The sequence below is a fragment of the Microcebus murinus genome, chromosome 15 (genome assembly GCF_040939455.1).
Source record: "Microcebus murinus isolate Inina chromosome 15, M.murinus_Inina_mat1.0, whole genome shotgun sequence".
Taxonomy (NCBI): Eukaryota; Metazoa; Chordata; class Mammalia; order Primates; family Cheirogaleidae; genus Microcebus; species Microcebus murinus.
Window position 1 is genome coordinate 37,379,492 of NC_134118.1, and position 18,729 is coordinate 37,398,220.

The window sequence follows — 18,729 nt, forward strand, 5'->3', positions numbered from 1 at the left end:
ATATTGTTTCACCTCATTCCTCTTGAACCGAAGATTGGGGTTGAGCTGTTTTTTAGTGGGTGAAGGCAGCAACAGAATTAAAATATGTATGTGTAAGTAGGACCCAAGTTCTCCAGTTGCTGCTGCTTTTTGCCCCTGGCTGCCAGCCTTTCAGCAAGTCTACTGCTTGGTAGGGTGGAAAGACTTAAACTGCATTTCTTCATCTTTTAACAGTGACAGACACTTTGGTTAAGGCGGGTGACTTAGCAATATGTGACTAAAATGAGATGTTTTGGTTATTTCTGGCTTTCTATCCTTTCTGGCCCAGACAGTTCAGATAAGCCAGAGTTGTTATTATGAGAAGTACTTACACTAAAGTATGTGTTGATTATCTGAAATTCAAATTTAGCTGGACATCCTGTATTTTATCTGGCAACCCTACCCAGACTTTAGTTTTGCAAATTGAGACTTCCTGTCTCTGCATAGAAAATGAGTTAGCCTCATGCAGGGTTCTCAAAGTGTGGTCCCCGGGGCACTAGCATCTCCTGGGAACTGAAAATATGAATTCTCAGCCTCCCCCCACTCCCAACCCTAGACCTACTGAATCAGAAACCCTAGCGGTAGATCCAAGCTGTCTTGTGTTTTGACAGGCACACTGGTATTTCTGATGCAGCTAAAGTTTAAAAACTGCTGGCTGGCCTAGGGGCTAGGAGCAGACTCTGAAGCCAGACCATCTGAGTTCAAGTGCTGACATTGATACTTACTAGCTCTGTGGCTTTGGGCAAGGATCTTAACCCCTCTGTGCCTGGTACCTCCTTCATAGGTTGCAGTGGGACTCACTGTGAATGTAAGACACTGAGAATAGCATCTGGGACTTAGTGAGTGCTGCAGGTGCCTTAGCCACCACTCTCTGTCCTTCTCTAGCTGTCCTCATTGACTTGCCGTCTCTTCAGTGTGTGTTGATGCACGTGTGCACCTGAAACTAACTCCTCCCTTCCACTTAGAGGATGTGAGGGAGTCTTTGTGAGATCCATCAGTATTTTAGTGCTATGTGCTTTCCATTAGCTGCATACGAGGACCACAGCATTTTCTGGCTAGAAGAGCCAGGTAAGTTGGGTCAGGGAGAGCATCTGGCATGATTGGTTCACTTAAAGAGCAGAAACAAAACAAGCTCAAACACACCAGCAACTGCTGTTGACTGTGTCGAGAGAAGATGGCAAAGTGCTTAGCCAGCGTTTCCTAATAAGGAGGATCTGTCAGGAGCCCAGTAATGAGATGCAGGGTTTAGGCTAATGAGCTAAATGGAAACAATACATTCTTTTCTTAGGGGCCCCTGACAATGAGATTATTGTCATTCCCCAAAACAACATTTCGGTAAGGATGAGGGGATTCGTGGTAGTTGCTGCATTGTAATTGGGAGCGGGGGCTCGGGGAGGGCCAGGGTGTGACAGCCAGAGCAGAAACAACCGGGCTGAATTGATGTGATGCCTCAGTTGCATGAACTGATTGTTCTCCTCCTTTTCCTTTTTTCTTTTATACTTTATGTTGTTTTGTTTAAAGTTAGCCTGTAGTTGTGTGACATTAAGGGGAATAGGTAACTGGATCCTGCTTTTATTCATGGACTGGTGACTGTGTGGCCCACGTTTGTGTGCAGGCAGGCTACCAAATCACCCAGCAGAGGCTGCCGATCGCTGTGAATGGGAGCCTGACGTATGGCATCTGCGTGGGGAAGACGCGGAGGCAGGTGACCGCCAGGACAGTGAGGGTCAAGCAGATCCAGCTGGAGCAAGACAGTGGCAAAAGCCTCCACGACGACCTGAGGTCGCAGACGCTCGTTGATTTGAACAGGGCGGGTAGGCTTGGAGTATTCTCATCACTTCTCCTTCCAGCCACCTCAGTTCTTGGGTTTTAGGCAACTTTCCTCCCTTCTAGAGTTTTCCCAAACTAAGTGAGAAGAGAAAGCAGGCCCAGGAGCCTGACAGATGGAGATCAAAATATCAGCATTGGTATTGGCAGTGAGCACGGCTTGAACTGTGATTACTGTGGGGCTTGCAAATAATTCTCCCCTAAAATTACAGACTCATCCACCCAGTCACGGGCCCAACAGCTGGGTAAGTTAAGCAGACATTAAAAGAAATGAACTAAAGTTAGAAATCAAAAAGTGGGAGGAAAGAGAGAAGTGATTGAGAGGCTGGAACCACTTTGAGAGTCTTTCAGCATTGCAGGGTTTTCCTAAGACTTCAGCCTAATGTATCTGCTGGTGTGATTAGAGAGCTCCAGTCGGTCTGACTATGCTTCTCTTTGGTAGGCATTGGCCTTCTGGAATTGGTCCTGGAGCCCGACCTGTCCTGTGGAGAAGAGGCAGCAACAGCTGTCAGGGAGCTGCAGCTGATACTTCAAGCCCTGGGGACCAGCCAGGCAAACATGGCAGGTAGAAGTCACAGAAGCAAGGTCCTTCTCTCCCTTCTCCCTTCCTGATTCCTGCTGCTCTCTGACTTGAGTTTTGTTTTTCGCTATCACTTATATTGATATTGTTCATGTCTTTTTTTTCACCCTAGCCTTTTGCACTCCTGTTTTGCTTTTTTTTGTTAGAATTTTCCTTGGATTCTTTTCTGGGCCCCAAATCAAATATAAACACACAAACAACAGCAGTGCAGAGACACTGAGGCCATAATGAAATTATGGGTTTGAACAGTTTAATCTTTCTCAGGAAGAAGACATGTGCTTATTGAGAATAATTCTGAGTTTGTGAGTTCTGTATAGGTAGCACTGAGTTGCTAGTTGCTGCTTTTCCTTTTGGTTTGTTTCTTTTCCTTCTTCTATAGAATTTTCATCCATGTACAGCTGAAGCCAAATTATATTGACTGTAAGCCAAGATTATGATTGCACAAAACTTTAACCTGAGATAAAATCTTAAATTCAGTAAAAATATAGTAGGAAACTAAACCAAGCAAAAGAAACACTTGCACCTTGGGACCAAGAAAACAGATGTAAAGATCACAAGTGTTGGTCAAGTACAATTTCTTCTTGACTCTCGCCTAGTGCTGCATCACCCTCCCGTAAGTCCCTAAAGGCTGGTCTTGTCCAGGGTTTTCCCCTATTTTCTGTTCCCAGGGACTTTTTAAAAATTTGTACCCTCCTCAGAGCACTCCCTGATGGAGTGGGGACAGAATTCAGGTTCTTAATATACAATTGTATTTTTCCCTAGCACAGAACAGTGGTTACAGGGGGTGCCTGGGAAATGCCGTCAGTGGTGATGTTCATTTCCTTGCTAGTACATAATATTATTTACCAACCTTAGCATGTCACATAATGTATTTGCATGTTACAGAGGGACTTCTGGATCTGTAATGCCACATTTGTCACATAGGACATTTCACAAGCAACAAATTGTAATATCAGAACCCTGGTACAAGTTGAATCTGAAGACAGAACTTGCTTATTTGCTCTCTGCTTTGGGCTAAAGACTGGAAAAGCACAGGCACATGAGTTTGAATGGCGTAAAGGTTAGCTGCCTACAAGTTTGCTTTATAGAGATGCTTCTCTGTTTTAGAGTAAGAGAATTCTCCATTTTAGATTTATCACTCATGCTGCCTTTTTTACCCACCAAACATAAATGAAATATGGGCAGGTTGGATGGTTATCCACTTATGCTCCAAGTGTTGATTCTCTGTTGCTTTAAGAAAGTTTTTATTATCCCATTCTTCTTCAAAATAACTGTGATTCCTACCAACCCTATGGGGTAATAAATAGGCCACCTGTTAGCGAGAAATACTCCCATCTGGTTCCTTGCCAAGAGATAAACCATAATGGCAAGAACTCATCAGTCAGTGACAGCTGAGAGTGTTCATTAAATCTCATTTGTTGTGACATTTTTTTGTTCCTTTTAAATACAAATCCAACAGCTTTGCTTCTAGCACAGCAGCCAAGTGCCTTTGGTTGTTCTAAAGTGCTATGGAGAGCTAAGGTCTGCCATGAGTCTGCAGGGGGCCAGCTTCTTGGTGCTGGTAGCATTTTATCAGCCCCATCTCTTTTGCCTGTTCTTCTGTCCCATCCCCATAGGACCACTGTGTTGGCATTGGAGCCTACAGCTGGGGAGCTGGGGGCCACCCTGAAAAGGTGGCATTGAAGACTAGTGGACACCCAGGGTGCTTTTGGAATGAGGCCTAAATTGTTCTGGGCTGTGACTCAGTGAGTTCCTGATAGTTTTGCTAATGAGCATGGACCAGCTCAGCCCAGGTTCCAAGTCATTTCCTTCTCAGTGGACAGCATTTTGCCACCGTTGAGGAAAACCTCAGAGCAGCTCATGGAGTTGAATGTACAGATGTAGACATAATAAGCGTTTCAACACTAATAATATCTACCAGTTGGAACGTTCAGTATGTGCTCATCAGTTCACTAAGCATTTTCAAATTAATTTATTATCTCATTTAAACTTTACGACATTTCTGAGAAATAGGTGGTATTGTGCCTGTTTGCAGATGAGGAAACTGAAGCTTAGAGAGGTTGGGTTATTTGCCCAGGGCTCACAAGAAGTGACAGAGCTGGATAGCTGGGATTTGAGCCCAGATGCATCTAACTCCAAAAGCCCTTTAAGCACAGCACCATACTGCTTCCTAGTGGCAGCCATGGCAGTGCCATGACAGCCACAGTGTCAATTTAGGCAATCTGGCAGAATGTAGATGCTGAGGACTCTGAGGTCCCAGGCCCGTGTTGGAATCCTGTCCTGCAACTTGTAACTGCAGGAGCCTGGGCAAGTTATTTGATTTCTCTGAGCTTTACTCTCTACACTTATAAAAGCAAGCTCCCAAATAATTGTGTCTGGAAAGAGTCAAGAAGAAACCAAAGAGGTCGTCAGATAGAATTAGGGGAGCTGCATGAGAGGAATGATTTAAGGAGCAAACAGGGAATTCCATTTTGAGTATGTTAAGTTTGAAATGCCTCAGGAATGTCTAAGTGGCTTTGTCATTAAGCTATATTGCAGGGGATGAATGTGATAATGAATATGAAACTTAGCACAGGGTCTGGCAAAGAGCCCCTGCTGGGTAAATGTGATGTGCTTTCATTAACAATAATAAGTAGTAGTACTTTTATGGAATCACCACTCATGTGGATGAATGACCTTTGTGATATATAGGCAATAAAATTTGGTCACGTTATTTTCTTGTCAAAACTTGTTATTTTAGTTTTGGAGAGCGTTCAGCGATCAGAACAAGATAGCTTAGTAGACCTTCCCACCGTATCCTCAGGACCCTGCTGTCTGCAGAAACAGTTTTCTGTCCTGCTATTCTGTTACTGTTGTGTAAATGTGTTTTAGGGAAAAATATGAAACTGCTCTGTATCACTGTGCTCAGTGGTATAGTTTTTTAGTTTTGCTGTTTCAAATCTCTACTTCTAGAAGACAGAAATTGAGCTTGATAACATTCTCATGATGTGTGAATGAAGGTTCTCCCTCAGTGGTACAGAATGCACTGAAGCAAACCTAACTGGTAAGGCTTTTGTGCACTTGAGGCAATTTAACTTAATTTGTTTAAAAGGTATTTTGTCCTCACTGGATAGCACGTCTTTTGTTAATGTGCGATACTGCATTTGAATCCAGGTTAGCGAACTCTCTTTCAACACTGCGGGACACTAAACGATTCCTCTCAGATATTTATGTAGTATGGTCTCTTCTCTGGGAGAGACTGAAATTCATACTTTCATTCCTCTTCCAAATTAGAATTCTAAGTTGTGAAAGATAGTTTCATTTTTAAAAGCAGGTAAGGTCCAATTCATGGTTCCCTGAGTTCAAAAACAGTTGTCTCCCAAGTATTGAGATCTGATCGAGCAGAGCTCAGGATACTTTGGAAGTTTTCCTTTGAGCTTAATGGGCCTTTCAGATGATTCCAACTGTAGATTAGTCCTATTCACACAGAATTTTAGAACTTATCAGGAACCTACAGTGGCATAGAAACCCGTCTGCTTACTCATTGTTCGGGAAAATGCCAGTTTGGGCATTCATCATTCAGTAAGGTTTAATTTATTGAACAATCACCATGTGCCAGATCCAGCCCTGGGTTCTGAAAAAGACACTGTTGCTGCCACAGAGAGCTTATATTCATGAAGGAGCCAAATATATAAACAAATAAAATAATTATAGTGACAGGTGCTTCAAGGAAATAAATGGGGTGCTGTAGTAATACAGAGTAACGCTGGGAGGTGATGATGTTGTTTTTTAACGCCTCTCAGAGGAGGTGACTTTATATAAGATCTGAAAGATGACTCACGGCCCCAGGTAGCATAGAACCAGGGGATGAGCATTCCAGGGAACTGCTGAGGGAAAGGCCCTGAGCTGAGAGAGTTTAGAATGAGAGATGAGCAAGGTGACACAAGGCCACTGCGGGGAAGCCTAAGAAGCAGTGGCATCAGATGACACTGTAAAGGTAGGCAAGGGGTAGATTACAGATAAGAGCAAGAAGTTTAGATTTCAACCCAAGCCCAATGGGAAATCATTGAAAAGTTTTTTAAGTAAGGGAATGACGTAGTCTGATTAACGTTTTAGAAAACCACTCTGGCTGCTCTGTGGGAGGTGGATTTTAGAAGGGTAAGAATAGAAGCCAGGAAACCATTTGAGAAGCTTTTGCAGTAGTTTAGATGGAAGATGATGCTGTTTTGGATGGTGCTGGTGGCAGTGAAGATGGAGAGATGTGTAGATTCAAGATGGTTTTTAGAAGTAACAGGATTTGTAACAGGCTGATATGGGGGTAAGAGACAGGAAAAAGCAAGGATGCTTTCAAGGAAGTTTGGAGAGCTATGGGGGTGCTGTTTCCTGAAATTGGAAGATAAGGACAAGATTGTTTTTGTGAAGGCAAATAAAGATTTAGTTTTGGAAATTGAGATGCCTGTGAGGCCTCCAAGTGGAGGCATCAAGTGGATATTGGAGGTGTAAGTGTGGAGCTCAGAGAGGTCTGGGCAGAGGAGAGAGATTGTAGCATCATCAGCACTTGGGTGGGGTTTAAAACCACATACCCCTGCACAGAGAGTGTAAGCAAGGAAGAGGGCCCTGAGTTTGGATGGGAAAGAAGGCACTAGCAAGGGAAACAGAAATAGCATCCAGGAAGGTAGGAGGAAAACCAAGAGAGTGGATTAGAGGCCAAGTGGGGAGGATCACTTGGGGCCAGGAGCTCAAGACCAACCTGGGCAACTTAGCAAGATCCCATCTCTATAAAATAATTTTTTAAAAATTAGCCAAGCATGGTGGCGCATGCCTGTAGTCCCAGCTATTTGGGAGGCTAAGGCAGGAGGAACTCTCAAGCCCAGAAGTTCGTGGTTACAGCAAGGTATGATTACACCACTCCACTCCAGCCTGAGTGACAGCGAGACCCTGTCTCTAAAAAGATAAAAATAAAAAAGAAGGCAATTCTGACAAGGGCATTTTCAGAGAGGTGGGGCAGAAGCCAGGCTGAGGTGGGTTTAGGAGTAAATGGGAGATGAGACAGTAGAGCCAATATATGCAAACAAAACTTGTTTGAGAAACTTTGCCAAAAAGGAAGCCAGAGAAACCATAGCGGAATGACTAATGGATTGAGAATTGGGTTCAAGGGAGTAGGTTTTGGGATTTGGATTTCTTTTCAAAATGAGACATATTATTGCATGTGTCTATATCCGAGGGAATTCTGAGGAAGAGGTTAATGCCTGGTGTGGGGAAGGAGGTAACTGAAAGAGTGATATCCCTGAGAAGGCAAGAGGGGATGAAAACCTGACCAGTCCTCAGGGGCCTTCCATTCTGGTCTGAGAGAAAAGGCTAATGCACAGTAGACTCGAGTCACAGACTAAGTTCTGTGGTGTAGACTGTGTATCTTCTGGGAGTTCCGAGGACCCATCAGTGGAGGCTAGCTTATTGGTGAAGGTTTCAGGAGAAGGAGCTAACAAACCTTGAAGGATGAGCAGAGGTTGAAGAGAGGGACAGTAACACTGATGGGAGTAGACAGGGAGTTGCGTGCAGAAGGCTGCCCTGCCTGGAGGAGAGCTTTCTCTCGGAATGAGCATTGGGAAAATATACATCATATCACCTGAGACCAGATGAGCGCTCTTGTATACCAAGCAGAGGGGATGAAGTAATCCAGTGGAAACTGCCTGTGTGCTTGAGTGAGCAACAGGAATGATGAAAACTGTGTCGCGGTGGGGTGCAAGTCGCAGCCATGTCGCGGGTGACAGGACAAGGAGGCATTGCCACGTCGAGTCAGGATGTGATCCTGTAACCTAGGCCTGCAGTTCCGAGACCTCGGGTGAGGGCGGCAGCAGGGGACATGGAAAGGAAGTGACAAATATGAGGGATGTTTGGAGGGAAGACAGGATAGGTTGTAATTGTCAGTTTGGATTTAAGGGGCAAAGAGAACAGAGAAGTGGAGGATGACTTCGGGGTTCCCAGACCGAGAGTCTGATGGTATGAGGAATAGTTGAGACTTCTTGAGATTCAGATAAGCACAACTTGTCCACAAGGTGATTAAAAATAAGGGGCTATAGAACTTTTGTAAAAATGTTGAGAAGTCAGTGCTGGAGATAGAGTGCTAGAGTAATTTCTGAGCTGAAAGGCGTCTTTTCCCTGACTGTCCAGAGTGGCAGTTGGAGCCATGTAGCGTGTGAGCTGGGTAAAGGGCAGGCGGAAGGCAGTGCAGGCTTGAGCGCCAAGCTCACGCTGGGAGAACGACAGAGAACCAGTTCCAAAGGGCTCCTTTTCCTGGCATGGAATTGTTTTATACTATTTTATTATTTTAATATGTTTTTACTGTGAAATCTTAGAAAATGAATTTATTCACCCCATCAAGACACTCAGGTTTGGCAGATTACTTCTTAATTTAAAAACTTACCTAGGAAAATAAAATTCAGCATTTTAATGTAATGAAATTAGAGAATAGAGCATTTGAGCGTTACTTTGTAAGGTGCAAAATGTGGATTATTTCTTATCTTCATCTCTCTCGTCCTCAAGAGCCTTTTAGTCCTCTCCACATGTTACCTGCTTCTTTAGGAGTCGTTGCTGCTAATCCAAAGGGGCTTTGGGTTCAGAGAAGGTGTTCCAGGATAGGGTCTGCCCTCTCGGCGTCCCACCATAGTCCCACTTCCTAGCAGCGCTGTCTTTCTGCTGCGGCAGATCCTTGCGGCCATCAGAAAGGATTCAGAGTCTAGTTTGCGGAAGGAAGAGATTATTACAGTACCTGGGAGAAGGAGGAGGGGAAAAGCCAGGTTTCAGCTCTTGCCCTTGAGCTGTAAATTCTCAAGGACTCTCTTATAAATCTCCTGGAATCACTGTTAGAAATCCACATTCCTTTGGAGAGCAGGGTAAGGTTATCAGATAATCATTTTTGAGGCCTTCCTCCCAACTCAGCTTTGACAGTTTCAAAAAAACTTCAAAATAAAACTGCAGAGTAAATCTCCATTTTAATAGTGCTGTTTTTCTTATTTCACACAAAAGAAATTAGATCCTCCTAACTGGTATATCCAGAAATTTTCTTCTCTTCTGTGTGTGCTTATCAATATACACACACGTTCAGGCACACCCCTCAGATGCCTTGGGACTGTAACTCCTCTCAGGTGTACAGAAGTACCAGCCATGGACTTCAGAACCAGCCGCACCTTTTCTAAAGCTAGGTTGTTCTGATGACATAGCACGTAGAGTGAGATATTGCTTCCTTTCACACTCTCCCACTTTATAAAAGACCAGGTTGCCTCATATAATTTCTAAAGAGCCGTTTTTTTTCCCTCTGCTTCCAGAAGGCCAGTTGAGAGTGGATGCCAACGTATCCGTGCATCACCCTGGGGAGCCTTTGGGTGTTCGAACCGAGGTGAAGAATCTCAATAGCATCAGGTTCTTGGCCAAAGCCATAGGTGAGTGTCAGCTCTTACCTCCTGCTGTACCTGTCTCTTGCTGGATAACAAGCCACCCCAAAACCTTGTGGCTCACACAGTAGCCATTTTCAATTTCACAGTTCTCTGGATTGGGTGGTTCTTCTGCTGGTCCTGCCTCGCCTCACTCCTGCGGCTGTGGGAAAGTGGCAGGCAGCTGACACAAAGGGTGTGAGGCAGCTTGTCACACGGGGGACCTTGGTGCCAGGTGTCGGCCAGGCATCTTTACCCACATAGTCTTCCTTCATTCACTTGCCTAGCTGGGGCTTTCTTGTGTGGCTGTGGGAGCCTTTCAGGAGGACCAAGGCCTTAAGGCCTCTTGAGTCCTAAGCTGTAGAACTCACAGCTACCATTCCAACACATTCTGTTCAAAGCAACTTGAATTCAAAGCCACTTCCAGGGGAGGGGAATAGACTTCCAGGGAGAAAGGAAGGAGAAGGTCCCCATAGGAAGACAGATTACAGACAGTGAACTCTTCTGGCTCTAAAAGGGGACACAATCTGTGTTTCTGAAGCCGTAAAAGGTTTGAGTCAGGGAAAACCCTTATAACCCAAGTTTGTGAGGGACGGCTTGGAACAGATGGAAGAAAGCTCCACTTCACCTTGAAGGTGGTAGTGTTCTGGGACCCATTATTTTAAGAGACAGTGAAGGTAACATAAGAAAACAAGCAAACAGGTTTTGGATAGATGAATGTATAATGAGTTACAAAGAAGACCCCGGCATGTTTTTGGCCGTCCCCAACCTTCTCTTGTCCTCTGAAGTACTCTTAGGAGGAACAGCCTAAGAGAGAATTCTGCCTGTGGTCTGACTCAGACTGGAAGAACTGAAGCTTTACTATCATGGGCTGAATCCTCCAAGCCTGTGATTTTTCCACCACCTTTTTCTCCCTAGTTGGGCCTTTCAGCCTTCATCTCGGGTCAACCAAGGACAGCATTGGAGTCAGGAGATGAGGAGCAAAAACTGACACATTTTGGCATAGCTGCTGCTTAGCAGCTGAGATAAAAGGGTTTGGATTTGGGCGAGGGAGTGTGGTGCATGGTGGGATGGGGAATTAAGGGAAGACTCAAGCTGTTTTCACAAAGCAGCTTAGCAAGTATGGCTGTGTTTTGATGACCACAGCCTGCATTGTTCAGTGGTGCAGGAGCGTGGCATGGAGCTGTGGTTCTTAATCATTTCAGCTTACAGGTCCCTTTGAAAATAGAGTGGAAATTCTGGACTCTCTCCAGAAGATGTCCATATGCACACCCTTTCATTCTGTATACAATCTCAGGGGGTAACCAGAACCTTTTGAAGCCCACCCATGGATCCCAGGGTAGGAACCCTTGGTGTTAGGCAGCATTCCTAAATCTGAACCTGACCTGTCTCAAAAAACTGAACAGGTGGCCCAAGGCCCTTCCCAACACCAATATTCTGTGATGGCAGTGAGAAGAAAGTACAGCATCTAAAGGAAGAATTATTGTAAATAATCCTCTTCCTGATTATTTTTTAACCTAAAGATTGAGAAAGGTAATTATTGCTTAACTGGATAAAAGGTATAATCAAAATATGTTACTAAATTATTATGTTTATCTTAGACTATGAAATTCAGAGGCAAATCAAAGAACTTGAGGATGGAGGTGAAATTCTGAATGAAACACGCTCATTTGATTACAAGTTGGGGTGAGTTTGTGTTGAGAGCACCTTGACCACAGCCAGGTGGGGCACCAGAGATCTGGGCTCAGCCACAGACCAGCCATGGGACCTTGAAGAAGGTATTTAGCTTTTCTGCACGGTGGTTTCCTCACTAGTAAAATTAGAAAAATACTGTATCCTACAGGGATATAAAACGCCCTTTGGGGTTGTTAGGAGATTTGAACTGACCCACACAGGACACAAGCACTTAGTCTGAGGGCCTGTCCCTTCCTTTACTTCCAGCTTGCCTGCTCTGTGTCGAGAATTTTTACTTCCTTTAAATAATGTATCAGACATCTACTAGTGTAAGCTAGAGGTAGGAGAGAGTGAAGGCCTGGTTGTAGAGATGCCTTTTTTTGGTTTAGATAACTTTGACCCTAATTTTCCAACTCAGAATTTTGAGGATGTTATACTTTAAACAGAATGCTGGAAGAAAGCTCAAAAGCCTAGAGTTTGAGCTGGCTAAAAGCTGCAGATATTAGCTGCAACTCCTTTTTTTTTTTTTTTTCTAATTATTGTCCTCAACATTTCTCTTTCCTTTGTTATTATTTTTTCATGTATTCATATACACGACTCCTGTAGAAAGCTGAAGAGCTTGAATTTGCCTGTGTCCCTTATTGGTAGGGGAAACCCCTCTCTGCATGTAGGTGAGCCAATGCTGCGTACAGTGTGTGTTTGATGTGTTCTTGCTTAACATCGTAGGTGCACCGTGCCAATGAGAGACAAAGAAGGAAAACAGGACTACAGGTGGGTTACTCTTCATGGCAAAATACCATTTACATGTTTGGGACTAGAGGCAAATTTCAAATCCATTTAAAGATCACTATAATAATCCTGAATAGTTTTTAGGAACCACTTTTTATTACGGTTACAAGAGAGAATTATCTAGACTTCTTCTGTTATGTGTATACTGGGAGAAGTACTGTTTTCATGATCTGGTAGCCTCGTAGTGTCTTGACCAGATTCAACTGTTAGAATATACTTGTTCACACATTTCTGTGTCAAAGGTGTGTAGTTGAGCTAAGGGGATGGCATTTGAGGTTGAACTTAGGCTGTTCTTATTCTTACATTCAATGACAAGTACAGATTAATATACTTAAATTTCTCAATAAGAAATTAAAAAAAGAGATGTATGTGTTAATGGCAATTCCCTTCAAACCTTAGATAATGCTACTTCATTGATAAACAAGTTGGACTTAATATGAGACCCACAAATAATATAGCAAGTAACAATAGGCTTAAGATAAATTGAACCTTTTATTTCTTCTGAGTTTAGCAGATTGCAAAGATGGAGGTTTTATGCAACAAAGTTGTTGAGATTAGCCCACCTTTCCTATGTGCAGTGCAGAAAGATGTAAGTGTAGCTGTTGCTGTCGATGAGGATCAAATGTAGCATCATTATGTAGGAAAGAAGAAACCCACAAACCCTTGGAGTGAACCTCACCCCAAGGACTCCTATCATGTGTCTGTCAAACTCAAAATTATTTTCATTACTGTGATCTTCCAGTTTTAGTCTGTTCTTCCTGAGAACCTTCTTTGTTCTTTAACGTTGCTCCCTACTCTTTGTGCTGCTTTCTTACCAAGCGTGGAATTTGGCTTTTAACTCAGCCAGTGGCTTCAGTTCATTCCCTCGAGTTAATAGACAGTGAGTTTTGGGAAGCCTCCCTTTCGCTTCCTCTTGCCTTCAGAAGTCAGACTGATCCGTAGCAGAGATTGGGCATTGAGGTGATGATTTGCTTGCACTTCTTATCTATTTCCTTTGAGCCACCATTTACTCTGCATTACCTGCTTTGACATAAGCCCTTCGACAAATAGGAGCAAAGAGAAAATGTTAGTACTGGCATAGAACAGAGGGAGAGACATCTTTGTTTCTTAAGATTATATGCAGTGGTGCAGCCTCCACATTTTAATAAAATTAATTGACTTTATTTTTTAGAATAGTTTTAGGTTTACAGCAAAACTGAGTGGAAAGTACCGAGAGTTCTCACATACTCACTCCCCCTTCCGCACATACACACAGATTCTCCCATTATTAACATCTTGCTTTACTGTGGTACATTTGTTACAAGGATGAACCAGTACTGATACCTTATTATTGACTAAAGTCCATAGTTTACATTAGAGTTCGCCCTTTGCCTTATACATTTGATGGGTTTTGATATGTGTGTAAATGACATGTATCCACCATCACAGTGTCATACAGAGTAGTTCCACTGCCCTAAAAATGCCATGTGCCCCACCTGTTCCCCCTCCCTCCCTCCTTTCTAGCTTACACACTGTATTTAGGCAAAATCCATTCATTTCTTCTACCTCTTAAGAAAGTAAGTTTTTTTCTTTGACTTTTCATTTATTATATTAATACAAATGATGGTAAAAATAGTAGAAATTTTAAAATGGGAGAAGTCATCTTTTTTCCTAATAAGTAAATTGTTCTTATTTGGTCCTATTTTTTTCTAGCCCATGTCTTTATGACTATTTAGTCATGCATGGTATAATGATATTTCTGTCAGTGACAGGCTTACTTACATATGAGATGGCTTTCCCATAAGATTATAACATTGTATTTTTACTATACCTTTTCTATGTTTAGATACGCAGATATTTACCATTGTGTTACAATTGCCTATAGTATCAGTACGGTAACATGCCGTACAGGTTTGTAGCCTAGGAGGAATGGACTATACCATATAGCCTAGGTGTGTGGTAGTCTATACTGTCTAGGTTTGTGTAAGTACATCCTAGGATGTTCGCACAACAAAATTGCCTGATACATATTTCAGGATGCATCCCTGTCATTAAGTGACACATGACTATATACCTGATTCTTTGTGAATTGTGGAATGGATTATCCACAGTTGTAAGTCATAGTGGGGCTTCAACCCTGTGTTATGCTTATTTCACTCCTCATTACTATTACCGTATAAGCATGGAGAGTGGTGGGTTTGGTGGTTTTGACACTGTGCAGAGACTTTCCTGGGAAACAGAATTAATATAATAGGACACTAGAAAATGTTTGCAAATAACATGGCATCTAAGCATAGAAACATTCATAATTAATGGTAGAGTTTATTCTTCTCATTAATCCACATACTCCAGATTCATATCCCGTCCCCTCTCTGTCTAGGTTCATGCCAGAACCCAACCTGCCTCCCCTGCTGCTCTACGACGCCACGTCTCTGCCTGCAGGTGCAGACTCACAGCAAGTGATCAATATTGACCAGATTCGGGAGAGGCTCCCTGAGCTCCCCAGTGTGACACGAGAGAGACTCGTTCAACAGTATGGGATGTTGCCAGAACACAGCTTCACTCTGCTGGTAGGTATTGATTGGGGGCAGCAGACTGGGTGGTGCTCTGCAGAGGCCCCTCCATGCACAGTGGGCAGCTGCGGGCTGTGAGCAGAGCGGGCAGGTTTCTTCAGTTGTACTGTTGATGCTGCTGAGAAGAATGGACACACTACCTGTGCCCACTACCCTTTATGGTAAATGCTTCTCATGAAACTCACTGTCATATTAGTCGTTTCTTTTTTGTAGAAACAAACACCTGTTCCCAGTAGCCATGGAGACTTCTTAAAGACAGTCCAAATGTTATGGACGAGTGTGTCGGAAGGACAAAGGAAATTCAATGTATAGGGTTTCTGGATGTCTAGCACTATTGAACCATGACAGGGTCTGGCAGGATGTAAGGGTCTCAGAAGCCAGCCAGTTGTTTTACCAATCATAGAAGAAAACATGTATTCCACAGGAGATGCTGAAAGCTCTAACTAAAGTGTCTGTCCTTTGAGGCTTGAGGATGCATCTGAAGGGGCCTGTAGAGCGTCTGACACTACTGAGATCTGCTTAGGGATTTTCCATCCTTTTCAAAGCTACTTGGGGCTTTGCAGTTTTCTTTGTCATGGCAACATTAAAGTGACACAGCATCAGTGAGCGTAGCATTTTGTCACAGTTGTCTTGTTCCTGTCTGTTAGGTAGGAAGTGGAAAGTTTTTTTGCTGCATGTTTGGGGGAGTAGGTATATGCCACACTCATCTTTTGGAGCAGCAGAATCTGGCCATTCTGGATTTTTTTGCTTTTTAAATGGCCACTGATAACTACATAGGGATGTTAGAACATACGTATTTATATGTATATTGATAAACTTCAATAACAGCAGCCTAGCAGTTTATAGTACAAAGTAGGCAACGAAATGTGTGTTGATTGAATGATTCTCTCTTTAGCATCCATAAATCCTTTACTTTGAGAAGCAGAGTTGCTCACTGCCTCCTGTGAGTTGCTATTGTATCTTACTCATACCTCTGTGATTATGTCACTATTTTAATTATTTATTAATTTATCTTGTTCAGCATCTTGAAGGCAAGGACTGTTTCATCTTCTCTGTTACTCAGCACAGATTAGCGCACACTAGCAGTGGTTAATGCCACGTGTTTTGACTATGAATCAGTCAGCATTCAGTACAGAACGCCTCATAGCATGAAGCCTCTTACAATTTGTATAGTTTTCCTAGGGTGAAGTAACAAAACTGAGTTTTAGTCTTACACATCTTTCCCACCATCTTGGCCACTTGAATTTCCAGCCTACTTGAGATACATGCTGAATTCCAGAGCAGCATTTTATTCCTGTTTGCCAGATTGCGCAGGGGATGAGAGGGCAGGGACCAAGCTACTCAACCTCAAAGACATCAGTCACCTCTCTCCACGTGGCATGAGGTAGTGTATGCTGAACCAACGTTCCTTGGCCGTTTCTTTGCTCAAGGCTATGATTTCAGAGAAGAATCCACTACATATGTTACATATTATATGAATTTTAACATATAACATGTATAACATACATGTTATATGTTTTTTTTTGTTTTGTGTATCCACTGTCTCAATAAGAAAAGTGCGAGGACTTTTTAGAATCTCCTCTCAAGGAAATGACTATTTGTGTTCAAGGCACTGTCTGAAAATATATGCCCCCTTCAGAGAGCATCTCCATTGGATTGTCACACTTGGTGTTAGAAGAATGTATGATGAGGACAGCGCACACCTCACTGAGCACTAGCTGTGTGAGGGCAGGGACATTTCTGCATTCGTGTTTATGTCCCAGTCTTCATTCATTTATCCTCTATGGTGCCAAAAGCTAGTGGGCCTTGGATAAATGTTTGCTAAGGGGTAGCAAATGAGTGAATCTATGTTTTAATAGTTTAAGGCCATGTATAGGGAAACTTACCTTTGATTATGGAGTTCAATACTATTATTACCATCTCCTGTATAGCAGGTACTGAGACAGGGACAGAGACAAAAAAAAAAAAAAAAAAAGCCCTAAGAGTTTATATATATATACATCACACTGTAGCTAGCCAACCCCTGGACAGATTGCAGTATGCAATAGACAGTTGCATAAGGTTAGGATCAGAGGCCAGAGGAGGTAGCAGTTAACTTGATTGGGATGAAAAAGGAAAACTCCAGGAAGAAGGTGGTTTTTTAACCATTTTTAAACTGACTTATTTTTTAATACCTTAAAGACATGCTTACTTTTATAGCTTGCAGATAATGTATTGGGTGATTAGTTGTTTTTTTTTTTTAAAGAGCTAGTACTTAAAATTTCCAAGATGAGTGAGAATGGAATGAGATGGAAATGGAAAGAGAACGGTTCAGACAAATTGTTTTCCTGAAATTAGGCAGCCTGAGTCCTTTATGACTTTGTAATCATTGGAAGCTGAGTTACTCATACCCGAAAATGATATATTCGTGTTTTTTCCTGCCTTCATCAGAAACACAACAGATTGCTGAGAAGGGCAGATGCACAAATCTAATGAACCATCTTTCAATTTAAAGAGTACCCAGGAGTATTCATTAAATAAATAGCAGTGGTGGAGGTGAGCTCTGCAGAGCTTCACTCCAGCTCCGTGCCTTCCGATTGCTTATTAAATTAAGCATTATGCACATTCCCACCCCCACACAACGCTCTACCCACAAATAATCAGAAAACTTCAGAATTTAACTCTAGTCTTTATCCCGTCATTTTATTGTGCCATAGGCACTGAATTACATATTATTAGCATTATCCTTCATATTTATAGAACTCCAACATCATACCTGAGCATCTGCCACAAGATCTGGCACACAGTAGGCACTTGGTGACCGGCTGGATGGATAAGTGAGTGAATGGGGCACTGTTCAGTGCATAGGAAAAATCCCAGGAGAAGTAGTGCTCCTGGTGAAAGCATCCCTGTTTCCAAAGGGCAGGTACATAAACACCCTTTCATAACCCAGAGAGTCAGGGAGTGTTACACGTGTCATTGAACTCTGGTGAGAAGGCCTGGATTGCTGCTTCAACCACACCAAGTACTGTGACCACATGTATCCCTTGGTCCCTCTTACTCTTACATTCCAAATTGGTTTCATTATGACATTAAATCAAATCAACATTCTGATTTTCTCACCTAGACCCTCCTGGTAATCCCTTCCCAACAAAAAACCTGTATTACTGATTTTTCCTCTGGCCACATAAATATCTTGCCTCACCTAAAACTTCAACCTATTTGGCCAACCTTGCTTCTGTATCTTACGTCAAATTGCCTTAAGTTCTGATCTCATATCTTAAGATTAAGGAATAGAAATGTGGAAGGTAAGATCCAGGTATTCGGATTCTGAAAAACAGGAGATTCTAATAGCATAACAAGTTTTTCTCTGAGTCAGTATTTCCAGGAATAATTATTAGAAGGATCGGGATTACGTGCAGGTGCATTTTTCTCAGCCACATCTTTCCAGGCTGGTTTTTGTGGGGGCCATGTCTTCCTAATGTCTGTGCCTTACGTCACTCAGAGAATACAAAGGAATTGCAGCCATTTGCCCAAGCAGCACATACAAAGGGCTTGCAGCATGGTTTATCTTATACCACTTTTTAACATGTCCTATGACAGCCATCTGAGGCAAGTATTGTTGCTCTCCTCACTGACAGGTGTGCAGATGTCACTGTTTTGGTCAAGTGAATTTCGCAACCATGTGTTGGAGCTGAGTTCAGACTAGGCCGACTTCAGGGCCCAGCTTGGCATCTCTAAGCTCTACCTCCTGTTTGCACATCTGACGTGCTACAGCGTCACATGGAGATAATGCTTTTAGTTAACTGCTGTTTGGGTTCGCTTTTGCTCTATTAGTAGAGAAAATAGAGTTTTTACTTTTTTTGCTATTTAGGCTTTATACAGTCCCACTGTTTCATAA

General features: G+C 42.8%; 1 protein-coding gene across 1 annotated transcript in view; it reads left to right on the forward strand.

Moving 5' to 3' along the window:
• LOC142876351 (glutamyl-tRNA(Gln) amidotransferase subunit B, mitochondrial) overlaps positions 1-18,729 on the forward strand; it is a 71,453-nt gene that overhangs the window by 30,062 nt on the left and 22,662 nt on the right. Inside the window, exons 4-9 of the mRNA XM_076010584.1 lie at positions 1,634-1,832; positions 2,288-2,410; positions 9,730-9,843; positions 11,436-11,520; positions 12,235-12,279; positions 14,657-14,846. Of these exons, the coding sequence (XP_075866699.1) occupies positions 1,634-1,832; positions 2,288-2,410; positions 9,730-9,843; positions 11,436-11,520; positions 12,235-12,279; positions 14,657-14,846 (756 nt within the window). The remainder of the gene's footprint in view (positions 1-1,633; positions 1,833-2,287; positions 2,411-9,729; positions 9,844-11,435; positions 11,521-12,234; positions 12,280-14,656; positions 14,847-18,729) is intronic.